Genomic DNA, 27,954 nt, shown 5'->3' with positions numbered 1-27,954 from the left:
ATATAGAAATATGGACTGTAAGTGAAATTGATAAATTGTGACAAAATAAATACACAAATGTGTATTCTAGATTATTTTTTTTATATCACACAAAAAAACAAAAACAAAAAAAAAATGCATTAAATGAAATGAGTTTTCTCACAGCAGCATGGTGGTGCAGTGGGTAGCACTGCCGCCTCACTGCAAGAACTGCTGGACTGGACTGGCATTTCATTGAAAAGTTTGTATGTTCTCCCTATGTTGGCATGGGTTTCCTTCGGGTGCTCCGGTTTGCCCCACAGTCCAAACACATGAGCTAGGTGAATTGAATAAACTAAATTGGCTGTAGTGTATGTGTGTGAATAAGAGTGTATGGAGGTTTCCCAGTACCCAGTTCCCAGGTTGCGGCTGAAAGGGCATCCGTTGTGTAAAACATATGCTGGATGAGAGGGTGGTTCATTCTGCAACCCTAGATTAATAAAGGGACTGAGCTAAAAAAAAATGAATGAATGAATGAATAAATGAGTTTTCTCACTTAAATAAGTTTATTACACTTAATATAAAGAAGTTACATTAACTATAAAGGTGAATTTAAACTGACTGAGTGTTAAAATGAAGTGTAATTCAGAGACTGAACTTTACAGACTGTATTGTATATAATATAATTGTATACAATAATGGGCTAAAAGAATCTGCAGATTTCTTTGGGCACCGATTCCATGTGGGCCTAGTCATCCCAAACACGCTGTTTTAGTACAAAATGAAACTATGTTGGTATATGTCATTTCTATTTAACCTGCATTGAAATGTACAATGGTGAAAAAACGTCAAGATATCAACGTTGATCCAATTTGCAAAAATGAAAGGTAATTCAATCTTCATTCAATGTTTACAGAATGACCATAATTCACCCATGATGGTGGTAAGAGCGTGAAACACATTGTGATTTCAACTGTGAAGGATTCGACAGTGAAACAACATCACCATGTCAATGTTGATCCAATTTGCAAAACTGAAAAGTACGGTAATTTAATGTTGATTCAACCACAGACCTGACATTGATTCAACGTTTAATCACCGTTAAAATGCTAGCTGGTTAAGTTCTACTTCTTTAAAAAAATGACAACTACAATTTGTGGATTTGATATGTCTCCACAAATGTTTTGCGTAAATTTAAACTTATCAGGTTTTAAACAACACTTTTTGAAAAGCTAAAAAAACTAAACTTAAAACTGACACCAGCATGAAAAACAGTTTCTGCCAACAGTTTTGCATTAATGATGCTACCAGAAAAAATCTCCCTCAACAGACATCTGTGTTTAATGGGAGGTTTGATCCGCTCAGTATTGTTGAAGTGCACCCCGCGTCGAATGATTGCAACTTTGCAAGGCCAAATCACAGTGTAAGCAAGTGTCCATGTGTCCGCTTAGTTGAGCTCCATTCACAGCCTGGGCTCGGACTGTGGCTGCTGAGGGTAATTATAGAGCCGCTGGGGCTGATGGGAGCTGGCAGAGTCTCAATGGGGCTCCGTACATGCGTAAAAGAGGTTAGGAGACGTCGCTTTGGCAGGTTATCATTAGTGAGTCGCAGTGAACTGCACTTAATTGTGTGCAATGAGACAGTATGGCTGGGAGAGGAGATATTGTATTTTTTGCAATATTAAAAGGAAATTTTATTCTATATCGATAATAACATTGCATGGGAACCTGTGTGGACAATATACAAGTGGAAATTACAAATATTTAACTCGCTTTTTTTACAATCCAAAATGCATCTTTAATGTTGGCATGCATGATGAAGACTATTAGAATTGTAAAATATGGGTTTTTGTTTTTTATTTACAAGATACGTCATAGTTAAAATATAATTTTATCAACTATTACAGTAAGAGAGTGATCGCAAATGTTATATACAACATTTCATTAAATATTAAGTTACATTTTAGTCACAATATTGTCTGTTTTTTCTGCTTTAAAAATTTAAAAAATTATCAAAGCAAAAACAAATGATTTGTACGTCTCAGAGCAAGACTGTAATGTTTAGTTTTAGTAATAATCTGTTTTAGAACTAATATGTTGACATAAATCTAGTTTTAATGTATTTCTAAAAGAATCAGCTGATTTAAATGAATAAATGATTCAGTTAATCTTGTTACGACTAGAACTGTAAAGACTAGAATTGCATTATGGGCTGTTTATCTGTTTACTTTTGATGTTTAAAATTAAACTCTACGGTTTACCAAAGTAACTTTGTTGACATTTTAGACTTTTGAAACAGTATATTGTATAAGAAATTATATATAAAGATAAATCTAAAATAACAGAAAATTTACTGGCAGTGTGTTATAAGGTTTTTATACTATAGTATACAGTACAACACCAACCCAGACAATTTATCACTTTAAAAGGGTGGTCCAGAGTATAATTTTAGGGTTTGGTTGTGTTTATAAGATGCAAAGCAATGTGTGCTCATGCTTCATTTGTACATTTTTATATATTACAATTTGATAATCAATATATATATATTAATTTGATTATATAAAGCTACTCAGCTAACATGAAAACGACTGTCATATTTCATAGTTTCTCCGAAAGACCCATCCTCAAGAGGCTCTGATTAGTTAACTAATATAACTTGCTGTGATTCACGGACCGGCTCAACGTCACCAGTAAAAGCACTTTGCCTCTTCTGTGTAAAAACTTGGTTTGAAGGATAAATATGAATTTGTAGCTAAATTGTTAACAGTGCTAAACAACATTTCCTGTTGTTTACATCCTTGTTTACATCTTCGCTACAACATACCAATAATGCTAGAAACTGTGTCATAGATCAATTTTAACAAATAAAAATAGTTACAGTTTGTGGTTCACAATCCACAGCTTCTTCTATTATGGTTGCAGCTGCTCCTTCTTTGAGGAGTTTTTAGCAGAATCCAGCACTGAACTGGGAGAGATTCTGGAAGCTCTCCTTTGTCAAATGCTAGCTATTTATATACATATATATATGCTTACAATTTAATTTTAATTATGTTCCAAAGAATTATATATATATATATAATTATATTATAAATTATATAAATTATATATATAATTATATTATAAATTATAAATTATATTATATATATATAATTCTTTGGAACATAATTAAAATTAAATTGTAAGCATATTGTGTCTTTAGGAAGCCAAAATACAGAAACAGAACAAGCTCTGTGAAAATAGCAGCGTTTGAATGGCATTTTAGCTTTCACTGCTACATCACAGCGCCTCTGGTCTAGCCCCTTTGCTCCATGGGGTGTATGCGCGTGGTGAATGTGCGTGACCTGAATCGTTTGTAACTCTGTAAAAGCCAATGTCTTTCTTTGCATTCAACTTTGAAGGTATTACATTCAGAGATGTTGTTTGTGTTCACACAGCTACATTACACATCAACTAAAGTTTAAAAAAACTATATTGTAGTGGACCACCCCTTTAAACTATTAAAAAAATGCTCATAAAAGTCACTTTTTCAAACTTTTCATTGATAAAAGTTGTTGGAAGAAAAATCAAGGTCAAGCTGATGATTGGTAATAAGCTAGTTTGGCATGCTGTCCCGGGAGAGGGCCCTGAGCTCAGGGTAGATCTCGAGAACCCCCCCTTCCCCTCCTGCTGCTTAAGGATTGCTAAGTTGGTGTGTTGCTGGTGGAATTGAATATGGTGCTGATTCGGTTTAGTCAATTTACTAAAGTCTCATGTCTTTTTGGACTGTGGGAGGAAACCGGAGGATCCGGGGAAAAACCATGCAAGCACGGGGAGAACATGAACTCCGCACGGAAATGCTGTCCGGCTGGGTAGAGACCCGAGCCGGAGGCATTCTTGCTGTGTGGCCACTGTGCTAGTCACTGGGTGCTTCCCTATAGAGAAAATAGGAGGAGAGGGGGTGGAAGGGGTGGTTCGTACATTAGCTTGACTCGGGGCCAGCCGTGTCAATCATAAGCACGTGATCCTCTCGAAATAAGTTTATAAATAAACTTTACTTAAAAGCATAAATACACTGGCAAAAATAAAACAGGAATCGAAAAATACAGAAAACTGATCATTTACGAATGTTTTTGACAATGTAGTGCAGTCTACTGATGATTTCGGTATAATTTCTTTTTTACCAAAGATAGGCCTGAACTAGTCAAATTATAAGCACAAGAACACATGCAGAACATGTCAACTTTGACAACTGAAAACATAAAATCTCCCCAAATATTGAGATCCATAATTAATTTAAAAAAAAAAAATATATATATATATATATATATATATATATATATATATATATATATATATATATATATATATATATATATATATATATATATATGGCACTTCATACTTGAATAGCTGTATTTGGACAGAGGAATAATAGAATGCGTAGAATGATTATTTTTAAGGAAGGTGCATCTGAATTTAATTAATGAAAATTAATCATACAATTAAAAATAATAATATTTAAATATCTAGCAAAAAAACATGCACTGCATGTTTTTGCACAAAACCTGTGTGTACATTTTTACAAATGCAGTATGAAAGCAAATCCCTTTAAAAGCAGTGGTGCATACAATTATTTCATTTGGCAAACGCACTATGCCATATTGAGTTACAGACTGTGTTTTGAAATATCATGCAGCCTTAACACACACACGCACCTATCTGTAACCTGAAGCTGCAAAGCCCCACATATCCCTTTGCCCTCAAAGAACCACCTGCATAAAGCATCTTTTCATCAAATGAAACAGCATTATTCAGTGACACGCGTCTACTCATCTAGTCAAACTCCAGACATCCTGTCTACTGCTGCACTTTCAGAGCTCTCGCAGGCAGGATGAATATCTCTTACCCTGATCCCCAGCTCCACGTTCTCCCCGCCGTAAACCTCCATCCCTTCATCCAGCAGGCCAATCTCCTCAAAATACTCCCTATCCACTACAAAGCAGCCGATCAGAGCAGGACTCCTGTTGGGAGAGGAGACACACGCCAACAATGAACTCAAATGACTCCTGGGACAATACTACACTGCATTTTTGCATTCATATAATCATTCACAACTGATAATGGAACTTTTCTGAGTCAACTTTTAGCAAACTTTCCCCTGAACACAACTCCCTGTCAAATTTATTTTTTTAAGAAGCAGACATTTAAAATTTGATTCTAACAACACTAGTTACTTTCTACATTTGCTTATATTTTGTATCAGTGTTTCCTGCACTAGACAACAAACATGTTATGAGCCAGTAAACACTGTTTACTTTTAAATGACTCTCTAGAATTTTATTTGTTTAAATATTTGACATGGACATCACAATTACACTGGGCAACTAAATGCATTTGTTTAAGTGTTTTAGCAAACTTGCTAATACTCAACACCTGTCCACAGGAGGCTTAAAGTTGGCAAAATGGAAATATAATGAATACATATACATAACATTACAATTCTTTACATAAAATTACTGAAGGCAAAAGCAAAGGCGACATGATCCAACAAACTAAACTACTTGTGCAAACACTGCTGTTTTGTTTTTAACCACTTTTTAAGAACACTGCTAAAAATATTTATATCACTTTCTGATTTTAAGCTAACCGGTAAATCATTCCACAGTTTGGCTCCCTTTACAGAAAAGACAGATTGACCAAAGGAGGTCTTCCACTTTGGCACTAGACAGTCACCATTAGCCGTTGCTCGTGTAACTCTGTGAGAGGTTTGATGCCTACTGATTAGATCAGAAAACAGGATTGGAATATGATTATTTAAACATTTAAAAACAATTTAAGATAATTAATTTAAGAAACTATCAAAACTAAAAAGGTTATGTTTACATAAAACATCACAGGGATGCCATCGCATAGGCTTTAAGTCCATAACTTTAACTGCTTGAATCAGAATCAGTTCTTTTTAAGTGAATCAGTCGAAAAGATTCCTGAATAAGTGTTAATACATGCTTGTAAATGTGAATTTGTCAGGTTCAATATTACTATGTGGTGTTTTAGTTACTTTCAAAATTAGATTACATTGCACAGCAGTGTTTTCTAAGGAATTAAGTAAAGCATCTAAGGAGTTAAAGAATCCGTTCTAAAAAATTGCACAAAAGCTTTTGTTTGTAAATGCAGTTGTCAGACTTCTCCTAACAATGTGGCATTTGCTACTTTCAGAATCAGTTTAGTTTAAATGTTCTCTGCAAGCAACAGTAAACCAGTTACAAGCAGGAAAATCTAATTCAGGGTCAAATGATTCTTAAGAAGAATCAAGTTCTTTTCAAGAGAATCTGTACAAAGATTCATGACTCAGACTTAACTTGTGAATGCAGTTTCATAGGATATCATGTTACTTAAAACTTCAGATATTCTTTTGACAGCTACTTTCTAGATCCTATATGATAGGAGAGATATAGTTCTAAATAAATGAACACACCAAAAGCATGAATATCTGATTCAGTGTTAAATCATTCTTTGCACGCTTGCTTTAAAAGAATAATTTGCTCAAAACAATGTTTTGTCATCATCCACTTATCCTCCACTTAATCCAAACCTGTTTGAGTTTCTTTCTTATGCTGAACACAAAGAAAGATATACTGAAGAATGTTGAAAAAACATCCATTGACTTCCATAGTATTTTTTGTTTCTACAATGGATGGCAATGGCTGCTTTATCCAACATTTATTAAAATATTTAGTTTTTTGTTCAACAGAAGAAAGAAATTCACAAAAGTTTAAAACCACTAAATAGTGAGGAAATTATTTTTTTGGTGAGCTATCCCTTTAAGAGTTTCAATCAAAAAGATTCATAAAGCAGTTTTGAAACCTGTGAAAGTGGCTCTGTCAGCTCTCATTTCCCAAAATGGTTTCATGTTAACTTCCTGTAAGTTTAAAGTGTGCACTAACAAACACATTATGAGCCAGAAATTACAATTTACTGTCAAATGATTCTTAAATGTTTCTTTTAAGTGAGTGAATCAAATGCATGAATTAATCCTCAAACTCCATAGAGAATTCAATTTTGAGATATTTCATGATGTTCTTTTTAAGTGAATCAGCCAAAATATTTATGAATCAGCCTCAAACTTGCATATAAATGCAGTTCTTTTTAAGTAAATCAATTTTAAAAATGAATGAATCAGTCTCAAACTACATTGTGAATACTCTTTTGTGAGATCTCATAAAGCTTTTTTTTATTGAATCGATCAATCGAAAACTTGTATATGAAAGCAGTTTTGTCCAAAATCATCTGATGGTGTTGTTTTTAAGTGAATCGGTTTTGTCAGAAACCATTTCATGTTAATCTTTTTAAGTGAATCAGTCAAAAGAATCAGTCACAATCCTGTTTATGAATAAAGTTTTGTCAGATTTTATCTGTGGGTGTTCTTTTCAAGTTAATCAGTCAAAAAGATTTATGAATCAGTCCTAAACTTGCATCTGGAACATGTATTGTCAGAAACCATCTCATGGTGTTCTTTTCAAGTGAACCAGTCAAAAAGATTAATAAATCAATCTCAAATTCCATTGTGAATACACTTTTGAGAGATATCTTATGATTTTTTTAAGTGAATCATTAAAAAAAATTATGAATCAAAACCCATCTCAAATAGTTCTTTCTAAGTCAATCAGCCCAAAAGATTCATGAATCAGTCTTAAACTTGCTTATGAATGCAGTTTTGTCAGATACCATTTGATGGTGTTATTTTCAAGTGAATCAGTCAAAAAAGATTCATGAATCAGTCTCAAACTTGCATGTGAAAAAAGTTTTGTCAAAACTATCTCATATTGTTCTTTTTAAGTGAATCAGTCAAAAAGATTCATGAATCAGTCTCAAACTTGAATATAAAAGCAGTCTTATCAGATATTATCTCAAGTTGTTTTTTAAGTGAGTTAGTTAAAACTTAATAATTAATCACAACTTCTATCGTGAATGCTCGTTTGTGAGATATTTCATGATTTTTATAAAAAGTGAATCTATCAAAAAGATTCATGAATCAGTCTTAAACTTGCATCCAAAAAAGCATTTCTGTCAGAAACTGTCTCACGGTGTTCTTTTTAAGTGAATCAGTCAAAAAGATTCATGAATCAGTCTCAAACTCATTATGAAAATTCAATTTAAGTTTATTGGTATAGTGCTTTTTACAATAGATGTAGTTTCAGCTTTACAAAAGGTGCACATAATTGCATTACAATCAAATTAAGTTAAAATTACAATCAAAGATGAAGTAAATGCTCTTTTTAAGTGATTCAGCCAAAAAGATTCACAAATTAGTCACAAAAAAAGTTGAATAAACAAAGTTTTTTCAGATAAGGTCCTGTGTACATTAGTTTTATTTAGATGGTCTGGAATGTGTCATTCATCGACAAATGATTCCTAATAACTGTTTTTATAGGTAAATCAGTCAAAAATGATAATGAGTCTGTATTATGATATATCAATATGTATGATTAATAACTATTGATGGGTTAGTGACTCCCTCATTAAATTGTGAATCAGTTACAGTTACTGCTGACCAAAACAATTCAGGATTGCTTAAATACCTGATTGGTGCGGTTTGGTTCTTTTGCATCCACCAGGATTTGGGAGGGTTTAAATAACGGCACCACAGTTCCCAGTCAAACCCTTGAGCAGAGAGTGGATACTCTTCAATCTCAAACGTGTCGTATTTGATGTTGTCAAATGATGGCGAGATGACCCGCGTTCGGTCCTCTTGGATGCGGTGAAGAATAGGTTCAGCCCTTACAACAACAGAAACAGAACAAGCTTTAAGTTCGTGGTTTATACTTTTTGGTTAAATCCAATTTAATCCCCAATATCCCAAAATACCATGTTTAATGCAGTTCTTTCCACTGCATGCGAAAGGTGATTTCACACTTGATTATTACGCCGTCTTTACTTTAGTAGGGAATGACTTCTCAGAACCCATCGATTTAAAACTTAAAATGTCATTGTCAGAGATAGTGGTATTTTAAAAGACCATCTCAGAAGTTGTAAAGGCAGGTATTAGCGCTAGGTTTGAACTTTAGAAATGTCCCCAGGCAAGCTAAAAGCTGTTCGAGTCACTCAGTAAAATGGCACTGAAACCAGAAGAAAAATCCAGAAGCATGAACTGACGGAGTGCAGCATGAATTCAGAGCAGAAATAGGCTTTCCAGGCACTTTTGCTGCATTTTTCTTCTTTAAGGGTCTGTTAAATGAATTATTACCCATAATTGTTTATATTACATATTCTTAAATATGCATTAATAGTATTTCTATTTTTATGTTGACTGTGCATGCTTAAATATTAATTCTGAACAATAATAATTGTTGTCTATAAAACATTTTCCTGTATTATTTGTACTTTTATTACTATCATATTAGATAGCATCATTAAAGTTATTATTAGCTATTACGAGTTAATAATTATTATTTTATGTATTTAAGTTTATGTAACTGTATATATAGCACTCGTCCAGCCTCTTCACCCTTCACCTTTGTGTATTTCTCTGCCCACATACAGCAGCAAGCAGAGGACACTCTACAGCAGGGCTATTCAATCAGTTTGTCATGGGGGCCAGTTCATGAAAAGCATCCTAAATGAGGGGCCGGAGAGATTTGACTTTCTATATGAGTGATGACACAACAGCAATATAAGAGCCCATATGTTGTATTTTTGCTCCTTAAGACACCCACGTTGGCTTTTTCTACATTAAAACTTTTAGATTGTATTCTGAAGCTAAATAATTTCAGTGCATTGTACAATAGGCTGCTTTTTTTAAACAAATAAAAAATTTGTAATTCAAATTGTTGTCTTAAACTACAACAGCCATCTTAACAATTGGCAAGCAATTAGACTGCCTCCTAAAGAGAGAAATGACACAACCAGCTCCTTTGCTTTTAATGCAAACTCTCTTTCTCAACATTTACACAGAAAAAGTCCTTAGCAACTTTCCTCTCTTTATCTCGGATTGTAAAATGATCAAACGTATCGGCAAAGTTGGTTTTCAGTGCATCTAGGAAACCAGTCATCATCACTGTGATTTGATGACCTGATGTGTGCAAAGTAGGGAAGTTGCTGTCAGTCATATCATCTAACCCTTATTACAGTCTCTGGAAAGGTGCCACTTTCTTATGTCACATGGTTCACGCTCATGCTGTAATGGACACACGCCACTTCACAACTACAGCGACTGAACTAAATTTATGTTTGATGTCTTGATCACACTATTTGGAGGCCTGGAGCAAATTGCCTCGGGCCACCGACTGAATAGCCCTGCTTTACAGTTTGACAAATATTTCTGCTGTTGGACAACATAATGTACTTTTTTTAGTTGAGAATGTAGTTGTTTAGATTGCAACTATGCAGTCTATTTTAAGGATAGTGCCTGTTTTTAAATATTTATAATTTTTGAGAGACAGCGCATCGACGACCATTAGCCTGTCATTGAGCAGACCAAAGATGGTTAATGTTGTCCATCCACAGATGGTGACAGAGAGCACATAAGGAGCCCTTAAAGAAGGAATAACCTAGCATAACTTTAAACTACAGTTGATCAAATCATTACTAAACTGATAGGTGACTTTCTCTGCGGATCTCTCTCTTTTGTATGTTGTAGTGTTGTATTTATACCATAGTAATCGAAGTGCGTTGGGTATGAGATGGACTCACATATTAGGAATATATGTATTTTGTGTTGGCAACTCTTTGTTTAACCAACAAGTGACTTTGTTTGAGTTACTTTTTGGTTGGCCATCTGTTTGTTTCTCTCCTGTTTTCGCTACTGCACACTAGTTTAGTAAACAGAAAGAAAGAAGAAATGTTTTTTCCTTATCACAAACACAACAGTAATCTGGTAGTGTTGGCGTTGCTTTGGCTTTTCTGGATTTAATTATTGTGATCTCCCAATTATAACAGAAATTCTAGGGGATATATCTGTAGACTGGTGGCATTTCATGTCGTTTGGCCTTATAATCCTAAAATGTCAGTAAAATCACCTGTTTTGTCATCACTTTAGATATTACGTTAGAGAATCATCCATATACTAGCTCTGCGGTGACTTTTATGATGTAGCAACCATTTCTGCTGTTCTGACGTCAGCTGCAGATGTGAATGAACGGTGGAAGAAAGTTATTTCTCATACAAAAGAATTTTGTGTTTGATTTATTTTATATACACAGTTATGCAGTCGGACTGTTGTATAAGCAGAATATCACACTCATAGCAGTGCAATATGACTGTATATCATCACTGTTTCCACACACGTGGGAGGTCGATATACAGCCACATCGCACTGCTACTCTTTTGATATATATATATATATATATATATATATATATATATATATATATATATATATATATATATATATATATATATATATATATATATATACATATATGTGGTGTGTATGTGTATAAAACTTTACTGTTTAAATAGTTACTAACTTTATATTTAAAATATATTTGCATATGAAGCAAATTTAAATTAAATTAAATATGTTTGTAACAAAATAGTTTTGTGTAGGTTTGTTTTTATGCATGTGTTTGTATCACATTTACAAAATAAATATTTATAATACATACATATCCATCGTCAAAACAAACTTTTATTTTATATGCAATTAATCGCGATTAATCTTTGACCAGCACTAATTTACTAATGTGCATCTTAAACATTCGATAATTATTTATAGTAGCATACTACATATAGCAATATTGTCCACATGTAATATTTTACATATTCAAATACTATCTGCAAAACATTAACATAATTACAGTTAATAAATATCTGAACAAAAAGCTCTGAACTAATCCACTCCGAAGCCCCCATGAACCGACTGAACGCAGCATGAATTTTGAACAGGAATAAGCTGACATGCATAAGATACACTTTGGACTCTTTCCAAGTCCTTTAGAGGTGCTTTTTTCGACATGTTGCGCGGGGAATAATTAACAGGTATGTAAGTTGACAGCTGCGGTTGGCACTGTAATTGCAGTCGACAGGCACTTCTGCTCATATTCCTGGCCTCACACCCACAGGAACGCAAACACACTGAAACAACAGACGTTTCATCCACACACAGCTCTGCTTTAACATTAACACTTGCACTGGCTTAAAATGACATTTGTTACAGGGATAGCACACACAAAAATCTGAAAATGCTGTCTATTTAACCACTGTGTGCTGTTCAGGATGTCTTTATCCACTCTGGGGTGTTTTTAAACCTTAATTTGGCCTTAACTTTCTTTGTGTTCAGCAAATGGATTGATTTGTTGTGAAAAATCTTATTTTGACACATATTATGAGAAAATGCTTTGAAAATTAAAAAAAATTCAACAGTACACTCTGGGCAAATGTACTACCCTTTTTTTCAGTATATCGGTGGCTGTTTTTGCCCCAATAGCTTCCATTATAATGACATTTTTTTGATTGCATATACCATATAATCATGCATTCTTGATTGTTGGTGGTTTTCTCTGTTGGGAGGTGGTCAATTTTGTATGTTTTACTGTTGGAATAGTCAATTTGTAAATACAGAATCTTCACAAGGAAGCATTTTATCATCCTTTACTTTTTCTTTGCACAAATGAACGTAAGATCCATGATTTAGGTTTTAAGCTATTTAAATATGCAGATGATATGGCACTTGTTGGCTGGTTGACTAAAACAGGAACAGAGGGAGATGCCTTGTACTATAGTTATTTAAATTTGCGTTAAAATTGGTGTAAAATGAGTTCACTGAAGATAAAATTGATAAAATTTGAACAGTGCACACGGCTTAATCACATCATGCCATGATGTAGGCAAGACAAAAATGTTCTTTAATGTTGTACTAAATTGACAATTGCTATTTTTGTGTGAACTAACCCTTCAACAAATAAAAAGTTTAACTCTCAAAGTGCTTGTATCTGCAAACCTGCAAATTATAAATCACCAAGCACCACAGTTCCAGCTAAAAAATTTTTTAAATGTTCTACTAAGAGAAAAAAAAGTATCATGGATGACCTGAGGTAAATAAAATACTAGCAATTTTTCATTTTTGGATGAATTTCCCATTTAATGAGCAAGAATGTATTTGTATTCACTCACACTGGGGTCAAAAGAGCAATGAAGGAGCGCTCTGTACAAACAATGATCAAAAACATCATCATGCACAACTCCCATTCACACCAAATCTGAATTCTCAGCGTGAATAAAACAGCACGACTTGATTTTAAATGAAACTGTGTGCGTCTATGAGCTTCTTTGCAATAACAGGGCTTTATTTGGGGGCTAGATGGGTTTAATATTTGCTTGAATGCCAATAGGAGAAAATGGCATTTCCAGAAAAACACTGTGAGACTAGTTTTGTTGTGAAACGTAAATAATATTTTACACTTTCATGCTGTTTGGTCACATTAGACACAGTGGAATAAAACAGAATTGCTTCAAAAAGGTTAAACCTCGGTCATGAAAACACACTATATATATATAAAATCAAAAGTAACTAAGTAACTAATTACCTGAGTAATTTTTTCATCAGTGACTTTTTTACTCTTACTCGAGTAACTTTTAAGATTGCTACTTTTACTTTTACTTGAGTAAAAATTTCCGCAAGTACTTGTTCTCTTACTTGAATACAGATTTTGGATACTCTACCCACCTCTGCACACTAGTCATTCAGAGTATTTAAAAAAAAAAAAAGAGTGTGCATATTGTGACCATTTATGTGAAGCTGCTTTAACACAATCTACATTGTAAAAGCTCTATTCAAATAAAGCTGAATTGAATTGAATTGAATATTATCTTGATTTTTTATTCATTAATTTTCTTGTCGGCTTAGTCCCTTTATTAATCTGGGGTCACCACTGCGAAATGAACCTCCAACTTATCCTGCACGTTTTTACGCAGTGGATGCCCTTCCAGCCGCAACCCATCTCTGGGAAATTATCTTGATTAATTAATGTAAAAACAGATTTATGGACAACTATGGACAATAGATTTATGGACAAGGACACTGATTCATTACTTATTCAATATTCTAATTAATTGCAGTATAATATGATTACTTCATATATTCTCAATTTACTAATAAGTCACAATATACATTCACTGGCCACCAGTCCAACTGCTCGCTAATGCAAATTTCTAATCAGCCAACCACATGGCAGCATCTCAATGCATTTAGGCTTGTAGACATGGTCAAGATGATCTGCTGCAACTCAAACCGAGCATCAGAATGGAGAAAAAAGGGATTTAAGTGACTTTGAACGTGGCGTGGTTGAAAGGTAACAGGTAACTCAAATAACCACTCGTTACAACCGAGGAATTCAGAAGAGCATCTCTGAACGCACAACATGTCCAACCTTAGAGCGGATGGGCTACAGCAGCAGAAGACCACACCGGGTCCGACTCCTGTCAGCTACGAACAGGAAACTGAGGCTACAATTATACAGGCTCACCAAAATTGAACAATAGAAAATTGGAAAAATGTTGCCCAGTCTGATGAGTTTTGATTTTTGCTGCAACATTCGGATGGTAGGGTCCGTCAACAACATGAAATCATGGATCCATCCCACCTTGTAGTTTATTTTAAATTAATACATTTATATGATTAAATTAAAATGTAAATTGAAAGGTGCCACCTAATCAGACAGAAACATTTAAATTTGCCTATATACCTAATAGACATAATATATGTTTATTTCTCAGTATTTTTTATATTCAAAACCTGTTTTTGGTAATAATAGGTATAGACTATAGGTGGCCATAGATTATTTTTTTTTAATCTAGATTAAAATGGCTCTTTTGAATTCTGCAGATGGCATTCAGAATATGTGTGCTACGCAAATAATAAGTCTTTGAGAACGGGTTTCTTAAGCCAGGTGGCGCATTAGACCAGGGGCTCAACTCCTGTTTCTAAAACACATCAAAAACGGCAAGGACTTTTAGGACTTTTCACCATATTTTCCGACAAGATCCACACTAGTCAGTAAAGGACCGCACAGAAATACACACACACACACACATCGCGAAATGCAGAAGTTTTTTTCTTTCCATTTGGCATTATTAAATTCCATAACACTCTCACCAATCCTTACTCCTGATTTGCATCTAATACCCGTTTGTTACCCCAGTTTGAAATGTTCATGAGTTAAAGTGAAACTGCCGAACTGCAGTTTATGTCAGGCATTCTGATTCAGATTTGATTCAGGAGGGCACTTTTTTGTCAGACGGCTCTGACAAACATACATGCGCGGTAAAATATCAAGATGAAAGTCATTGTAGCTTGCGCAGAATAGACCCAGCTCCCAAACCAACTTTAAGAATAGATTAAAGGTGATTTTTTTTATTGCACGATAAGAGTCTCATGTTAATGCAGCATGTTAATGCCTATAACGGCCAACCACTATTATAGATATATAAATACTCTTTGGCAGTTTTACATTCATTACTGATGATTAAATGATGTTAAAATCTAGCAACACTGACCAGCCAATGCTGAACTCAACATGGGCATCAAACAGAGCGACGATTGGGGCACTTGCAGCTCTCCATCCACTGACCCGAGAGCGAATCAATCCCTCCTGCTTCTCATGGTGGACCACTTTAATAAAGTCACGCCGCTGCTGATTGGTCTCGTCCACAAATCTCTGCAGATTCTCCAGCAGCTCTGCTGTAAAAAAACAAAAGGGAAAGAGTTATTTTTTGAGAAGCATCTCTTCCTACAGTATGTGATAATGACCAAAAATGAGATTTTTGGTTTGTGCTGGTGATAAATGTTAAGCTAAAAATGTCATTAGGTGGAAGAAAGTTTGAATCATTAAATCCATCATTCAGATGATTTATTCAAATCTGCTGACTCATTTAGAAATGGAGCAGGTGACCAATTTGCCTACTATCAAAAAGTCATTGAAAGAAATGTGTCTCAAACTGTAATTTGGGCTCAGCTGCCCCAATCAGTCATCCCATTCAAAGACTCTAACTGGCCACTGGAATTTTTAATTGATCTGGCACTCTAACTGATGTTCAGAAGCTTGTCTCTTTATACCCCCCATAGACAAATACACTGAGTGTGATATTTAGCATAGGCTATTGCTGTCTATTGAAATGAAGGTAAGATTTTATTTTCATGGTCCCTATCTGCAACTACATGCCAACTAATTCTCATTTGAGTATTAGTAGACTGCTTAATATCTGCTGATAATGCTCTTTTAACAGACATTTAACTGACTATAAGAAACTTTGAAAGTACATGTCAACTTGAACTAATTCTACCCCTAACCCCAACCTAACAGTCTACTTATATTCTAATGAGAATTAGTTGGAATTTAGATGCACATGTAACTTAAATTCAACAAAATGCATTAAAGGCACCATCAAAATAAAGTGATACTGAAATTAATGCATCTATAAAGCTGCCATCTTGGTACAGGGTCGCGTTCAGTGCATAGGGCTGTCTATGAGTGAAGAGAAGCTGATCTGAAGATGCTGGAAATTTTGCACAGCTTATAATAAATTTAATTATAAATAATTTAATTATAAATAATTTGTTTGTGATATGTTCAAACAGTTTATAAAACAGCACATGCTGACCTCATGAGGCAAAAACTCAAATTTTAATGGCCAATTAATTACACTGTATTGTTAGTAAAAATGTTATGTACAGCACAATTAGTAAAGTGCAATTCCTGAGAAAAACAACTCAAGTATTTGTAATTACTTTACACAATTGATTGGGAAAATTTTAGAATATTTTATGGATTGAATGTCCCTTGTTATTTGAAATTTATTCCAAAAAGTATACTCTGCTTCAAACTACAATGATACTAAATTTTGAAAACTTTAGCCAATTCATGTGATGAACAAACAAACCCTTAGGACGTCATGGCGTCATCAGACTCTTAACGTCTAATTCACACTACAAACAGCAGGCTGTGACAAAGCAACACACAACCATTCATTTCAGTGGAGAGTGAGCGACATCAGGCGACCTCTGGCTTTGCAAGTGACAACTCGATTGGATGTGGGTGTGTCGAACAAAGCGTCAAAGTTGAAAATTCATCAACTTTATGCATATTAAGAGCGACTTTTGTGAGTTACAGCCAATTTGTAGTATTGGTAGAGCTCACATGATACTCTCTCATTCTCCATGCTGTAGATCTACACAAACAATTACAGCAGATTAATTAACAATTACGCAATTACAGCAGAAAAATAGCAGTATTGATAGAGAACACACTTTTTTTCACGAGACACCAAAACACATTTTTTGAGATGTTGACAGTCATGGGACACACACACACACACACACACACACACATATATATATATATATATATATATATATATATATATATATATATATGTCCCATGTTGCTAAAAACACTATTAGGACACATATATTTCACAAAAAAAGTTTAAATTGGCTGTTTTTGTGTTATTTCAAGCAAATTGGTACTTCGCTTTTGAAAAGAAATTTTGAAGCTACGTCACAACAATGTGATCATTGTGTAAAATCCAGCATGGAGATGGGATGTCTGTACCAGCTTGTATAACGTGACGTCTTTGAGTTTTCAGCATTAATTCAAGAAAAAGACTGGTTCGACCAATCAGCGTGCTCTATTGTGAATGAGATGCAACTTCATTAATATGCATGAAATAGCTTAGAACAGTGGTTCCCAACCTTTTTCTTTGGGGCCCCCCCCATGAACATATACAAACATTGGAGCCCCCCCACCATATAAATACACACGCACACACACACATATGTACTGTGTGTGTGTGTGCATATATATATATATATATATATATATATATATATATATATATATATATATATATATATATATATATATATATATATATATATATGTGTGTGTGTGTGTGTGTGTGTGTGTGTGTGTGTGTGTGTGTGTGTGTTTGTGTAATATTAATATATAGTAATATCTATAAAAAATATTAATTAATCAGTTTTAACTTGTCTTGGCCTTTAATAAAACCAAAATTTAGGTAGGCTTTGTCATACTGTCTAATCTTTTTCTTCGCCTCTGAAGAATCACTGCATTTACGTTTGTCTGCCATTTTTGTTTTGATTTTGCCTTTACGACACGTTGACAAGCAGATTGCGCGAGTGAGCAAAATTTAAATAATTATTTAAAGTTATTTATTTTAATTATTTTCACTATTATGTTGGAATTTTAAGCATGTGTTTAGATTATTATTATTTATTTTTTTGGTACTTAAAAATACATATATAATAGTAAGGCTGCTCGATTTTGGGAAAAATCATAATCACGATTATTTTGGTCATAATTGTAATCACGATTATTCAAAACCATTGCCAGTTAAAGTCAAAATTATTAGCGCTCCTGAGATTTATTTATTTTTTTATAAATATTTCCCAAATTATGTTTAACAGAGCAAGGAGTTTTAACAGTATTTCCTATAATATTTTTTCTTCTATTTGTTTTATTTTAGCTAGAGTAAAGACAGGTTTAAATATTTTGAAACCAATTTAAGGTCAATATTATTAGCCCCCTTAAGCAATATTTATTTTTGATTGTCTGCAGAATAAACTAGCGTTATAATGACTTGCCTTATTACTCTAATTAAGCCTTTGAACTGCACTTTAATCTGAATGCTTGTATTTTGAAAAATATCTAGTAAAATATTATGTGCTGTCATTATAGCAAAGACAAAAAGAAATCTCAGTAATTAGAAATGAGATATCAAAACTATTATGTTCAGAAATAAGTTAATAAAATATTCTTTCCATGAAACAGAAATTGGGCAGGAAAAGGTTTGTTAATATTCAAGAGGGCTAATATTCTGACTTCAACTGTATACATACAGTTATTTTCCACCCTGCAAAGGAAAGAGAAATAAATACAATAGAATAAAAATATGAAACAAACTGTGCTTTAAGCATCTTCACTGTAAGAAAAACACTTTAGCTACAGCATTCCTTCAGTCAAGAGCAGCGAGGGTTTTCTCGTGATGTTTGTTTAATAATGATAAAAACAGGCGGCAGTAGGAATATTTCTCGCTGTCTCTTTAATGGTTTCTCTTTCACGTCTTTTGATCCTCAACTCGTTTGTTTATTACACAAATGAGGGTTAATGAAAATAATCACTAAACACCGCGTTTTGACACCTATTTGACCATTAAATCGCTCACGTTAAGATGACTTTAGATGTCTGCGCTCCTCTGCTCGTCTCAGTGTGCGAATGAGAGTGGATGCTGACCGGCCGCATGCTTCTGACTGCGTGATCGTGTTGCACACACACATAAGCTCTTTCGCGCTTTTAAGAGCAACACGTGTACAACAGTGGCGAAATATGATGCAATAATCAATTATGTCGATTTATGCTTTTTTATAATCGTTTGAAACCGAAATCTAAATCGGATTTTCGATTAATTGCAAAGCCCTTTATAATAGTGGAGCATTTTTATGCCTTTTTCTACCTCAATACTTATCCTCTCCCGCGCCCCCCCTGTGAACTGTGGCGCCCCCCTTAGGGGGGCGCGGACCCCAGGTTGGGAACCACTGGCTTAGAAGACTGTTTTTACCTGCTACAGTGTTTAGAGAGACGCCACACTGTGCTGCCAACCATAATTAAAACAAGTGGAAGAAAAAGAATTGTTCAGAGACATGGGTCGTCAGTGTTGCGTTTAGAAATGTGCCGCAACAAAGGCTTTGTTTCCATTTCCCCACGATGAGAGCAAAAATGAGTTCGTAAGGAACTTTTTTACCCGATAGATTTCCGCATCTGTAAATGGTAAAAATGCGAATTTGCCACTCCTTTAAGAAAAGACATGGTTCCAGTTTGTGTTGATTGTCCTGTCTCCACGGATTTGGTAAGTGTGTAATCAATGTTCTTTGTTTATGTTTATGCTAGTTAGTATCGTCAGCAGTAATCTTTCAGTTTTTAAAGACCATGATCAAACTGATTTAGTTACTAAGTTTACAGTAATATCACAACAATTTTATGGATTGAAATGTAAACTCATGTAAACACCTTATTCATTGTATTGTCTTATTCATATTAAGGCAAATAATTTGATCACTGATGTCAATGTAAACGTGGTCACTGTCTGTCTCCCCTGCATCTGTGTTTGTGTTGCCGCTGTGAAAATCAGTGTGTGCACGCAATGAAACTCCCCTTTTCATGCAAACCCTTTCCTCTTTCGCCACTCGACAGTGTTTCAAAGTAAAGGTGTGAAAACACCCTGCTGAGACGCATTTTAGGTTCTGCTTACATTTATATTTAGTGTTTTCTCTGAACAATTTTTATTTTCAGTGGCATGTAAACTGATTTGCTCTCAGTAATTATCATCATAAACTTTATCATAAACATTATACAAGCAATGTCGAGGTGAGAATGCACAAAAGCAACTTCAACTGCCACCCAGTGTGACAGACAACTAAAAGGCGGTACTAGAGTGACTTTGTATAAGCCTTTGTTTGTTGTGATCAGATACCCTCTAGTGGTAAACATTACATACTGTGACTTTTTACCAAAACAAATAATAATACCATAAATGATAAATATTACACTCAGTTTAAATGTCTGCATCTCACACCTGCTGTTTACCCAAGTCACCCATGTGGCCTTGGAGAAAGTTTGAGTGCTCGGCAGAAATGAAGCAGGGAGACGGCGGGGACACGTGTACCTGACTTTTATTACATTCTAATCAAAATTCGTTTATATAGACTCCCACCGCAACCTCTCAAAGAATGACGGACATGAAGTGAAATGCCGTGAACATCAGACACTAATATTTGCCAGCGGTCTGTGATATTGGGTGAGTGTGCTGCTGTCGGCTGGTGATTACTCTCCTCCCATCTGTCTCCTGTGCTGTTTGTTTTTATTAGACAGAAAGCCTTCATCCCGTCTCTCTATGGCAACCAGATGGTGTGACGTGAAGCTGCTGTCAATCTAAGGGAGAATGAAGCGTCCAGACCTCAGCTCTGCCCCACGCATTACCCATTCTAGCCCTCACTGTGTCACGCACACACACGCCAAGCAAAAGGTCAATGCGACAGAACCACTGCGAAGTCATTATTCTGGACAAAACAAATACTCCAGAGGTGATGAGAGCAAATCAAAGGTTCTGCTTTCTGATCGGCCTGAGATGAACTCGCATCGCTCTTGTAGAGACAGCAGGTCTCTGTGGAAAACAGGGGTTCAAACGTTTTGATTGTAAGGGCCAATAAATTTAATGATTCTTTGTGGGGACACAATTTCTAAAATAAAGGCAGGTGAATATAATTCAGTTTGAAATATGTTTAAATTACTGTTGTGGGTATATTCCAATTGCGGTTAAACAAAAGAAAAAGCTACATTTGTCTGTTACTATTTAATGTACGTAAATACATTAACTAACATGATGAAACTGATGAAACCTTGTTGAAAAGTATGATTATATTATATTACATTATATTATATTATATTATATTATATTATATTATATTATATTACATTTTATACAACAGTTATGTCTGATTCTCGAATCTGATAGCTGATAGCTGTGTGATATTTTGCAATAACAACACTCGTACAGCTTCCTCACCCTTCTGTATTACTCTGCCACATAGAGTGTCAGCAGATCAATAAGCACACTAAAGTTTGACAAATATTGCAGCTGTTGGGCAACATAATGTACTTTTGAGGATTTTTTAGGCGAGACTGTAGCTGTTTAAATTGCAACTATGCAGTTTATTTATAAGGATAGGGCCTATTTGAAATATTTTCTATTTCAGAGATACAGCATTCATCAGCCTGTCATTGTGCAGAGCAGAGACAGTTGACATTAGCCCCTTTCACACATAGAGACCTTTCCGGAAAATTGCCGGCAATTTTCCGAAAAGGTTGTATGTGTGAACAGGTCCTTTTTGAAAATACCGATAAATTCGTTCTGGCTATTTTCCGGAAAGAGAAGTTGTAACATTACCGGCAATTTGCCGGAATGCTGCGCTGTGTGAATGCAGAAGGAAGATTACCGTAATAAGCGCGTGCACGTCTAGAACGTGCTGACGTGAGACGTCTGCTTTAGCCAATCACAACAGTCAGACGCATTTACGTCCGCGCGGTTTGTGAGAATAAAAACCTTTGAATATTTTTCCAGACACATTTAGCTGCTAGAAGTTAGTCAGATCACATTTATATGTTCTTCTTTATGCCAACTGTGTAAATAATCATCGATGAGATGCTTATGTTTGTTTACCTTCAAGCTTCAGCCTGTGAGCGCCTGCACACGCACATATTATGAACATCTCGACATGCGAAAGTGATCCTGCGAAAGTTGTTCACAATATTGATCATCCACAGAGTTTGTAATTTAGTCAAATGTTTACAAATACAAGCGCAGCCGTTTAAAGCTCATTTGTGATGAATGATGTCAGAATTTACCGGTATTTTGGTATTTTGTGAATGCTCTTTTCCGGAAATTTTCCAGATATTTACCGGTATCACTGTGTGAAAAGGGCTATTGTCTATCCACAAGATGAGGACAGAGATGGCCACATAATAAGCCCTTAGAGGAGAAAAACTCAGCGTAATTTCAAACTACAGTTAAAAAAAACATTACTAAACTTGTAAGTGACATTCTAAGTCGATCTCTTTCTTTTGTATGTTGTAGTGCTGCATTTATACCATAGCAATCTGCTAAAGTTTAATTTGCTTTGGCTGAAGAATTGCCAGAAGAATTCTTTAATAAATCAATATAATTGTTTAATATTAATATTTAATAATTAATAGTAAAATTAATAATTGATATTAAGTTATGACGCATGGAAGTAGGGCTGCACAATATTGGAAAAATTTAGCGTTGCAATATTTCGTTATTCTGCGATATATTTGAACACAATTTCATCAGATGACTTTCTCTAGAGGAACTGCATCTGCATAAAATCTAATAAACAATCTACAAGTATAAATAAATACAATAAAGAAAATGATACAATTGAAATAAACTGTTTTTATTGCTTTCCATGTCTCTTCAGGTGCAATAATAGAAAAAGAATTATAATTCAACAAAATTAATCGCTAATAAAGTTAATAAAAGGGATCATTTCTTAGGTCTAAATGCTTTTAAAATCATTACAGTCACAAGCCTCAAAAGCACATACAAAATTATATTTTATAATTCAGCTTCAACATGGCATATCCTGTGATGTGACTTTTGCAAATGGTCATATTGCGATATTGATGCTGAAACGATATATGGTGCCCTACATTGAACAAACAAAAATAAGACCAAAAATATTAAGAAGTATATTCATTAATTGATAACCACAATTATAATAATATTACAATTAATAAATTCATTCATTCATTTTCTTTTCGGCTTAGTCCCCTTATTAATTAAGGGTCGCCACAGCAGAATGAACCGGAAACTTATCCAACATATGCTATTACGTAGCAGATGCTCTTCCAGCCACAACCCAGCACTAGAAAACACCCATACCCTCTTGCATTTACACACATACATTAGGACCAATTTAACTTATTCAGTTTTCCTATTCTGCATGTCTTTAGACTGTGGGGGAAACCAGAGCACCCGGAGGAAACCCACGCAAACATGACAAGACAATTAATAAATAATATTATTAAATACACACTTCAACAGAATATTACATCAGGGTGATATCTGTGATACTGTAATGATTTATCTTCATTAAATGCTGTCAGAATGCATTCACAGAGAAACGTCCTGATTCTGATGCCAAAACATGAAAGATTTAGGTGTGTGCATCTGCTGCCCATAATCCTCTAGTGTTGTCATCGTACAAACCTCAGATATCCACACTCATCTGCATTATTCATCATAATCTGTCAGACAGAAATCAGTCTGCACTGAAAGAGTCCCTGCATGACCCTGACCAATCAAAGAGCAGCACTAAAGCCAAATACGGTGCCAAGGCCGAAGCCAAAGTTTAGAAATAAGTCTTCGACTATGGCTAGAAATGCAACTCTATTAATACTATTAATACATTTTTCAGTGTAGTTAAAAAAGAACATTCTGATCACCAAGGCTCTATTTATTTGATCAGTTAGATGCAGTTAGATACAAAGATGCACTGTTAAAAATGTCTCCAAACATCTGACAAATCAATTTCTGAACAAATCAAAAGCTCTCTAGAAACTGAAAGTACCCCTTCCTATGAAATCACGTCTCAATGACAATTAATATAAAGGGCTGCATCCGAAACCGCATACTTCCATACTGTGTAGTATGCTAAAATCAGTATGCGAGCTGAGTAGTATGTCCAAATTCTTAGATTTCGAAAATCAGTACAGTGAGAAATGCCTGGATGACCTACTACTTCCGGTGAGATTCTGAAGAGTGCATCCCATGCACACTGTGCTATGCCATGATGCTCTGTGAGAGAATTCATGAATGGGAGTGAAGCTAAGCAACTGATGCCGGTAGATCACGTGACTATGACAAAATGGCGGACTTAGTATGTCCGAATTCCATTCATACTACTGACTTTCATACTGTATAGAACATACTTTTCTTACGGCAGATTAGTACATTTAAATTAAAATGCAGTATTTACCGAGTAGTAGGCAGTTTTGGAGGCAGTTTAAGGTTCAAACACTTAGCATTATAGCTATTATAGACTATGACTGTCACAACTCTAACTCAAACCGCAACTTTCCGCTCTCTCTCTTGAACCCAATACGGAACTGAAACTGCAATTGATCGACTCTCCTTTGGGGGCTGGCTCCATAAACTCCAGATATTCGCTGACTATAATGCTAATTTGGCCAATTTTACAGCTGCTAAAAACATGTTTACAGCCTGGTACAAACAATGGACTTGGTGCATATAGCGAATATTACCCTTTATGACATCTGTGAGGTGGGTGAATTTTTTTTATAACTCATCCGCTTAATTTTTATATTATAGTTATATTAAGTCTTGATTAGGGGAGTGGCCACTTGAGTGACAGCTTAGTCTCGCTGTTTATGTCATTCCAGCTGATTAGCCACTTAACTCGCCATATACATTTTATTTTTGTTTTGCTTTCTGTGGCTTTACACAGTCAACTGCCTTTTGGTATTACTACCTACTATTATCAGACAATATGGCATGATGTGTGCTCACAATCAATTCAAGTTGCCTCTATTTCCCAGATGAGTGAAATTATATACTTAAATACCATCTCTAAAAATCTATTTGCTTCATTTATTTTTCTTCAGACCTGTAAAGCACTCCAGAATCTGACAGATTGATTAGCTGTAGTCTATAAAACAGTCATCTAAAAAGTTGTCATACAGTGTTATGCCTGGATTTCACAAATAGCCTTGCATTTACTAACACAGACTATATTTGATGTATTTGGAATTAATTTGCGTTTTCCTCCTGTAGAAAAACGCCATAAGAACAATGTTTTGTGGCTCAATGTATTACAACAGTGTTTTTAAAAGTCTAATCACTTTATTGATATAGTGTACAGCCAAGCATATGTGGTTAGAACACAATGAATAGCAGGTAATTAAGTATTAAGCGTTTCTCCCAAGTCTAAGCAGACTGCTAGCAGGTGTCTGTAGCTCCGCTCACGCTCCACCTCTTTGCCCTTATTTGATATCCCTTGGTTGGTGCGATGATGCACAAACAAAATGCAGACGGTTGGCCACGCTTAATTGTAGTTTTATTTGTGCTCTTCAGAAACCTATGGGTGACGTCACCGATACTACGTGAATACTGGCCGTTACTTTCACTTTCATTTTCTCTCTTTCGTGGATAAGGAAATGTGTTGGACGCACTCACTGAAGACATCCATTAGCCTACATAATTAATTTTGTTTGTTAACAAAATTTAAAAATATATATATAAATTCAGTTCTAATTTTCAGCAAAATAATAAATGAATAATAATAACAACGTGTGGTCAAAAACCACATGTTATGTCCAAACACACATCATATGCCCCATATGGTCCAAAATCTGACAGGTGGACAAATCTAAGCTTTAATAAAACATATATAATATACTACTACTACTGCTAACTATTTATACAAAATTATACACAAGCAAGTTGTCTTGAATAAACTGAAAAAAAAAACAAGGTGAAGAAGGCATGAAGGTACTGGTTTTTCAAATTTATGTAGAAAATTATATTTTTGTAACATTTTAATTCTTAATTTTTTTTATATGTAAAGATATTTGCGTATTACATCTTGCATGTTTTAAGCAATGTGCAAGCGAGGCACACAACTGACGTGCTCTGCGCTGGACATTAGACTTGCTCTCAGCTGATCTGTTGCGCAGTCTATTTTAGTTCCTCAAAATAGCAACGTGCCAACAATGCACCTTAACACACCTCTTTTCTAAACCGGAACACCCATAAGCCCACTAAGTGGCGCAAATGGATTTGCTATTTAAACAATGTGGTAAAAGACAGGAAGATTAATGCTGCGTTGGTCTGAAAATAGAAACATCTTGGAAACACATCTTGAGCCTTATTGCGACGGGTGTATGATAGAACCCTTCATGTTTCAGTTAAAGTTACGTCACACATTGAACATGCCTGCATGTTTCAAGGCACTTTGTGGGACCTTTAAGCATTAAAATAACAAGTCCAATGAAGCAAAGCTTAAAATAACTAGATGTGGCAACATGGCACCCTTTGAAGCATATTCCCTCAGCCTCCATCTCAAAGCTGCTGTGAGACAGTGATGCAAATTCATTCAGCAACATGATTTAAAATACATTTTTATTTATAGAATTTTCAGTTAGAAAATGAAAAATGTTGCTCACCGTTGTTGCTGTGGTCGTCCACGAGGATGATCTCCTTCAGCAGGTGAGCAGGTGTCCTCTGAATCACTGAATGAACAGAGCGCAGGATCACAGACAGAGCCTCATTCACAAAGATGAAGATGATGCTGACCTGAGGCAGACCTGTTGGGTATGAGATATTTCTGCAGCTGCAGGGATAAAACAACAACAACATAAATCCAGGATCAACATAAATCCTGGATGAGAAATCTTCCAGGGGTTAAATGTTCCTCCCTTTTTCATGACTTTTGTTTTGAGGTATTGATAAAAGCTCAAGGCTGTTTTGATGTCAGTTAAACATTTATTGAAAATGAAATGGACAATCACATATGAAGAGGTGCTTTTGGCAGATATAATATTGATTAATATTGATTGTCGTGTATGAATCTGTTAATATGGTTGTGGATTTAAATATACAGTATATGAATAGATGTAGATATTTATAACAGTTCTGCCTGGTTCTTGAATCTAATTGGCTTACAGTTGTGTGGTATTCTGCAAACAGCAGCACTGGTCCAGCCTCTTCACTCTTTACCCTCGTGTATTACTCCGCCCATATACAGCAATAAGCAGAGAACACTCTACAGTTTGACAAACATTGCTGCTGTTGGACAACATAATGAACTTTTGTGGCTTTATTAGGCGAGAATGAAGTTGTTTAGATTGCAGCTATGTAGTTTATTCATAAGGATAGTGCCTGTTTTAAATATTTATAATTTCTGAAAGACAAAGTGTGGGGGCCATTAGCCTGTTTTCCTTATCGCAATCACAACAGTAATCTGGTAGTGTTTGTGTTGCTTTGGCTTTTTTGGCGTTAATTATTGTGGTCTTTCGATTGCAACAGAGAAATACTGGGGGGATATATCTGTGGACTGATGGCATTTCATGCCGTTCAGTCTTATATTCTTAAAATGAGAAAAATCACCCGTTTTGTCATCACATAAGACATTACGCTATAGAATCATTCAAATAGTTCTAAAGTGATGTTTGTAGTAGCAAGGGTTTCTGCTGTTCAGATGTCAGGAATGAAATGTAAAGGAATGGTGAAAGAAAGTGGTTCCTCATTCAAAAAGGTTATGAGGTTTGATTTTCTCTTGATACACAATTATGCAGTCAAACTGTTGCATAAACAATATCATACTCGTAGCAGTGCGATATGGCATGCATGCCTCCCACCAGTGCTGATAAATAGCCATACACTGCTACTTGTGTGATATATATATTTA

At 35.0% G+C, this 27,954-nt stretch overlaps 1 protein-coding gene across 2 annotated transcripts in view; it reads right to left on the bottom strand.

Moving 5' to 3' along the window:
- The window catches only part of galnt18a (UDP-N-acetyl-alpha-D-galactosamine:polypeptide N-acetylgalactosaminyltransferase 18a), a 146,414-nt gene that overhangs the window by 54,695 nt on the left and 63,765 nt on the right, over positions 1–27,954 (bottom strand). The window contains exons 3-6 of one of the 2 annotated variants that reach the window (XM_087310267.1): positions 26,711–26,877; positions 15,429–15,609; positions 8,516–8,713; positions 4,843–4,957 (exon numbers count right to left, since the gene is read on the bottom strand). In XM_087310267.1, coding sequence (XP_087166393.1) covers positions 4,843–4,957; positions 8,516–8,713; positions 15,429–15,609; positions 26,711–26,877 — 661 coding nt within the window. 2 annotated transcript variants of the gene reach the window in all.

This window comes from Danio rerio, chromosome 25 (assembly GCF_052040795.2).
Source record: "Danio rerio strain M-AB ecotype USA chromosome 25, GRCz13ab, whole genome shotgun sequence".
NCBI classification, from domain to species: Eukaryota; Metazoa; Chordata; class Actinopteri; order Cypriniformes; family Danionidae; genus Danio; species Danio rerio.
This window is presented reverse-complemented; position numbering and strand designations above follow the sequence as displayed.